Source organism: Dama dama, chromosome 24 (assembly GCF_033118175.1).
Source record: "Dama dama isolate Ldn47 chromosome 24, ASM3311817v1, whole genome shotgun sequence".
Classification (NCBI taxonomy): Eukaryota; Metazoa; Chordata; class Mammalia; order Artiodactyla; family Cervidae; genus Dama; species Dama dama.
The window spans coordinates 20,108,847-20,114,729 of NC_083704.1; the positions used below are offsets into that span (position 1 = coordinate 20,108,847).

General features: G+C 47.6%; 1 protein-coding gene across 1 annotated transcript; it reads right to left on the reverse strand.

Annotated features, from left to right (window-relative positions):
• On the reverse strand, window positions 1-5,609 carry CCK (cholecystokinin). The gene is made up of 3 exons (XM_061129140.1): window positions 5,563-5,609; window positions 4,314-4,529; window positions 1-404 (listed from the first exon to the last, which is right to left on the reverse strand). The coding sequence occupies exons 2-3, from the start codon at window positions 4,525-4,527 to the stop codon at window positions 271-273; spliced, it is 348 nt and encodes a 115-aa protein (XP_060985123.1). The 5' UTR covers window positions 4,528-4,529; window positions 5,563-5,609; the 3' UTR covers window positions 1-270.
• Window positions 5,610-5,883: the final 274 nt, after the last annotated feature.

Consider the following 5,883-nt stretch of genomic DNA (forward strand, 5'->3'; position numbering starts at 1 on the left):
GAAGAAGAAAATCACTTTAATAGCATTGTAACACATTAGGACTGGGGATCACAGATAAGGAAAACATTTTGTTGTCTTTTTGTACATTTCTGCCAAGGTGCAAAGTTGTGTTGGACAATGATACAGACAGATTTTTCACATTGAAAACTTAATAAATAGATACTTTAAATGTCAGACATCAGAGACGAGTGATGAGTGTGATTGTTTTCTTATTCTGCCTCATTTGAGTCAGGAGGTTGCTTCCTATCACACTGCTGAAGGCCAGGTCTTCTAGGAGGTGTATTCAAACTCCTCAGCACTGCGCCGGCCAAAATCCATCCAGCCCATGTAGTCCCGGTCACTTATCCTGTGGCTGGGGTCCAGGCTCTGCAGGTTCTTGATCACAGACATTCGGCCAGAAGGAGCTAGGGGCAGAGAGGAAGGAAACAGGATAATTATATCTAAGAGCATCACTAGTTCCTATTGTAAAGGCAAATAATAGAAAAGGCCAGGCAAGATGTAACATACACCCTCTTAAATGTATCAAAGAGGTATCAAGAGAGTGAGATTGCCTGGCCAAAACCTAAGAGAAAAGAAAGACCCATGTCTATGTAACTGGAGAGAGGGTAGTATTTTCTAGTCCTGGGTGTAGTTTGCAATCTGTAAGAATTTAGGTGAATTGACTTTTTCTTGCCTTTCATAGCTGAGACCTGCCTAGGTTTTTGTACTCCTTGGTGTGTTTTCCCTTATGTAGCAGGATTTCCCCAATAGTACCCATCTCTAAAGTTTACCCCTTAAGGGCCTTTCCTGGTGGTCAAGTGGTTCAGGCTCCATGCTCTCAAGGTAGGGGGCATGGTTCATTCTCTGGTTGGGGAACTAAGATCCTACAGGGCAAAAAAAATAAAATTTACCCCTTAATATCCCTGAGCCAACCTGACTCTTGTCAAGGTAATGTGATGACAATATTTTGACGGTAGAATGGCTTTTCTAAAATGGAATCCAATCTCACTGTTAGATAAATGCTGTTTTAAAATTATTAATTTGAAAGCTACCTTCTTTTTCTAAAAAAAAAAAAAAAGAAGAAAAAGAAAACGATATTGAGAAAAAGGCACACCGGCAGATTAAAATCTTAGCATCTCAGTAACACTCAAAGAAGGGTGGGCAGAGCAGAGGTAGTTTAGTTCAGCCATTTTGAGCAACATGCAGTCATTGAACCTGAAATGGGCCCATGGGCATGGGAGTTGTGTCCTTCGGAACAGGATGAGTCCAGGTATGATTCATGTTGAGTGGGCAGGGCCATGATGAGGCATGTGACTATTCTGGCCCACAGATCATAGACACTGGCATCCTGGGGATAAAGTCAGTATCATACCTTCGGTTGTACAAACCAAGGGGCAAGAATGGTCCCTCAGGGATCTCAGTGGGCAAAGCCCAGGTGGCTTCAAGAGCAGAGGGGTAGAGGCTCACTCAATGATTCCTATTATATTGGGGGCCACTGTGTCCCCACTGCTCACAATGCTGGCATTGAGCCCTTCTGAAGGCTGACCTTGCCAACTGCTGCTCACAAGCTGCATCAAGTCAGAGCACAGTTTATTTATTGATGACACTGCAGAAGCAGGTATCCTGATAATCAAATAAAGCTAGCTAAATTAAAAATCAGAAACAACCCTACGGAGCAGTGTCCCCACCCTTTCTTCCTGTCCCCTTTCTCTCCCCTCCCCTTTACTTCTCAGTCTTGGAACTAAGCATCACCCCAGCACATTCCAGCTCTTTTGCAGGCATTGTCAGTCTATGCAGAGGAAATCAGCCTCTGCTGTTTATTTAACACCTTTCAGATGAACTATTAGTCCCTTCATTCAGCAAAATTCTCAGACCCAGTTATCTGTACACAGTCACACCAAAATATGCCTCATCCTCCTGCCTGTTGCTGCTGAATGCCCCCTCCAAGGGCTGGGCACCACTGGAATGCCACCTAATGGGAGCATCATGGCAGCTTCATCGTGAGCAGCAACCTCAGCGGTTGTGGTCAGGGGCATCGTGTGCAGTGTGGAAACTGTGCCTGTTTCACCCAGAATTTCCCCATGCCACACACGGTTCTGTGTATTTACGAGTCCTCACTCACTTCCCCATTGTGTACACAGAGCAGGCACTTACAACCAGCTCACACAACTGAAGGGCTTGGCTCCTTGAAACTTTAAAACTTGTAATGAGCAGTACAGCTGGGAAGCTGAATGGCTTCCAGACCCTCTGGGGAGGGCAGGACTTGAGTAAATTCCCAGCCCTTCTGCTGCCGAGATGTGCTGCCAATCTAGGCACTCAGTCTTCAGAATCCCAGCTTCTACACTGACACAATGAGGATAACAGACCCTACTGCACAGGATTATTGTGAGGACAGAGAGAGATAATACAGATGGAGCACTGGACTGTGCTGGGCTTGGGGGAGGTGCACACTAATAGAATTCCTTCTCTTCAGATCACTGACATCTCCATAGACAGTTCTTAATGATAAACTCTTGAGCTCTCCCCAAAGGGTGCATTATCTTATTTAGAATCTTTAAGCATGGCATATACTACAGTTGAGTAAATATTCACTGTGATCTCAAAATGTATAAAACAAAGAAACCATATAGATGGAGTTACTTATTTCTAGTTCATATTTATAAAATAGAAGAGAATGATTTTTTTTTTTCCAGCGAGCACTGATCCTTGGTGTTGGCAGCTAAAGTTTCAAGTGACGATTCTTCCCATATGGGTTTGTTTTTCACTGCAGGCTAAAGGCAAAGGGCTGAGAAAAGACAGCAGGAAGGCCCTTCCAGCTAAGAGTTGTGGTATAAAGTCACTGTGAAGTGTCAGTTCTGGGGAAATCATTTGGAAACTGGCTTCTTTCCCAGAACTGTTTCTGGTGGATCTTTCCTGAAGGTAGGAAGGGGCTTCCAGATTATGGTCAATGAAAAACCTAGGATATTCAACCCATATCCAAGGACAGATTTTAAACTACTTTCAGACAGTCAGCAGGAACCTCCAAATTTTCAGATATTCTCTGTCATCTGTCTAATATTTCCACATCTTTCAATATAATTAGGAGGAAAGCAAAATAGAAGATGGTAGTTGGGACAATCCCCCAATAAGAGGATGAAATGTAATACATCATCTTCTATTTTTTTTTTCCTTCTGAAATGCCCTGGTCAAAAAGGTCCCTTCTCACCTTCCTATGGAATTGTAGGAGACTCTGGAGAGCCAAATCCTTTATTTTCTCCCCATCTCATCAAGCCACAAGTTAAAGTTCAAATCCAGGCCCCCAGAACCCCAGCAGGTTAAAAGAGCCTTGTGGGAAAGGAGCCCACCTCCCACCTCTCCCAGCAGCATTTGCTGGTTTATCATCCAGCCATATTGGTCCAATTTAAAACACGGCTTCACCATTAGTGTCACTTTAGATAAAGCTGATAGGAAAAAAAATCTGTCCCAGTTCAAATCATGATTTCCAAGGACCCTAGAGATGAATGAGCCTCCCTCTGAGTCTCATGAAGAGCTAGAAGGAGCCGAGGGGAACCCCACCTCATGCCCTCTTTACAGATGAGACAGTCAGGCCCTGGAAAGGGACAGGGCTGTCCGTATGCCACTCAGCTACTGAGCTGATGAATTACTTTATTCCTAGAGAAAGACTTTGATGCTGAGGAAAGTGTGACTTGTTTAGCTCCTGCCGCAGTTAGGTCTGTGTCTCCAACAGCAGAGTAAAAATAAACACATCTCTTGCTGGGTCATCATCTTAAACCACTGCTAAAAGAGGACTCAAAACTGCTCCTGATTCTTTCTTCCTGTTACATACTTCCATAAAAATCGACACATAGTCACTTCTTCTTAGACTGTTGCTGTCAGCTCTCAAGAATTCTTAGCACTGACCATTGCCTGCTAGAGGGTTTCCAAATGCAGTAGCTGGGCAGCTCCTGGGTCGTTTATATTTACAGTAGAGGGTGTTTAGTGGATCTGCAAACTCTTTCTGAGTTAGTAATTTGCTCAGTAATCATCTTTTAATATCTTTACAAAATGTTGAACCTAAACAGCAACACAGTGCCAAAAATTAGTTTAAAGAAAGCTTTCTCTTAATAAATTAAGTCCTGCCCCTTCCCTCTCAGTTTGCTACAAAGGAGGTACAGAAAACTGCACTGTCTGGGGCAAGCAGAATCAGAGAAAAGAAAGTGAAAAACCTTTCACCTTATCGCGTTGCCCAGGTACCCCCTCGCTCCCCACGAGTCGCCCATCTTCACTAGCCCGATGGTAGAGAAGAAGGTCAGGCCTGGAGGCAGAAGGGAGGGACAGAGAGGCGGCCTGCGTACCTTTCCGAGCCTGCTGGATGTACCTGGCCAGCAGCGCGCCCAGGTGTGCTCGGGGCTCCTCGTCCGCCCTCGGCACCGCCCTCAGCTGCCTGCGGGGCGCCTCCTCTGCCTGCTGCACCCGAGGGCCCGTGGGGTCCGCGTGAGGCACCGGCTGCGCCAGGGCGCCCGCCGCCAGGACGGCCATCAGCAAGCACAGGCACACGCCGCGGTTCATGGCTGCGGGGAGCAGAGGGAAGGGGACGTGAACGAAAAGGTGCGGCATCCGTGGCTTCCTGAGGAGGGTCGGACACCCAAGGTACAGAGGAGGGGGCTCAGCCCAAAGGCGCGGGACTCCGGATCCGCCAGCACTAGGGAGCCGGTGACCCCAGCACGCGCGTTCGGGCGCACCGCGTTCCTCTTTGGGGTGAACCGCAGGCGGGGACCCGGAGTGGTGCGGGGGACGGAGAGAGACCCTGTCCGCTGCCCTGTTGAGCAGAAAGAATGTCTTCTGTTTTCCTTTAGTTTGAGCAAGTGTTACAGCGTCGTCTCTCTTCTCCTAACTGGAAAAACAAGAGATTAAAGACAGGTGAAAATTATCCGAAAGGGACGACTCTGTAGGAAAAATAAGAGACTTGAAGAAAAGAGGCACCTTACCAGAGAGCTAAGACGCTTCAAACCGGGAAATAAATGGTGAAAAACTGAGAAGCATTGTTTAAAAGATGAGACCAATACACAAAAGCCGTTATTTTTCAAGTTTCCTCAAGGTGCAAATGGGAATTGGCAGTGAGCAACTATGTAAAACACAGGCAGGGTTTTAAAAAAAATCAGAAATCTGCGCTCAGTCCTCCGGCGTCCGCCAAGCACCGCTGCGTTTCAGATCCGCGCAGATAAAACACTGGGACAGTTCTATCCCCCAAACCTTGAGTTTTCCCGCAGTATTCAGAAAATGAATTTAAATTGAAAACCTCTCGGTAGTTTATTTGAAAAGATTGTAAAGTTCACTGGACCGCTGTATAACATCTAGCGAATCGCAATTTGCCCGCGAACCCGAGCAAATAGATGCTCCAGCGTCGCCTGCGCTGGAGAGCAAAGCGAGAAGTCTGTAAACCAGTCCTCCCCACCCAGCCCGCACTGCCCTTTGTGGCTTGGAGAAATGTCTTTCGAGCTGTCGGAAAGAAGACACAGAAAACAGTAAAATGAAATGGAAGGGGAACAGAAGTGAAGAACCCTTCTTCGAGGACACTTGGATCCCCGAGAGCCGGGAACCTACCTTCGGAGCAGTACGCAGCCGGCTTCGCGTTCCAGCCAGAGCAGCCGGGGAGCTGAGCCAAGTTCAAGGTAGGCGGGCAGGAGGCTGCCTCTTAAATAGCCCCGCCTGAGTCGTTGGCCAGTCATCTGTTTACCCAGGACTGACGCAGAGGGGTAGCGGCACGTGCTCCGAGGGCGGCCGCCAGGGCGACAATAGATTGAGGTGGCTGCTGGGAGACAGGGGGCAATGGCCATGTGGAGCCGGGTGGTGGCGGGGTGGGTGGCGTTAGCCGCGTCTCGGTCGGGGGGACTTCCTCCCCCAGCTGCGTGCACCCCCTCTCCC

Bases quoted from the DNA above. Each gene is read 5' to 3' on its own strand.
- CCK (XM_061129140.1), bottom strand. From the start codon at position 4,527: ATGAACCGCGGCGTGTGCCTGTGCTTGCTGATGGCCGTCCTGGCGGCG. The intron at 405-4,313 runs GTACGCAGGCCG...CTCTGCCCCTAG, and splicing joins CATCCAGCAGGCTCGGAAAG to CTCCTTCTGGCCGAATGTCT.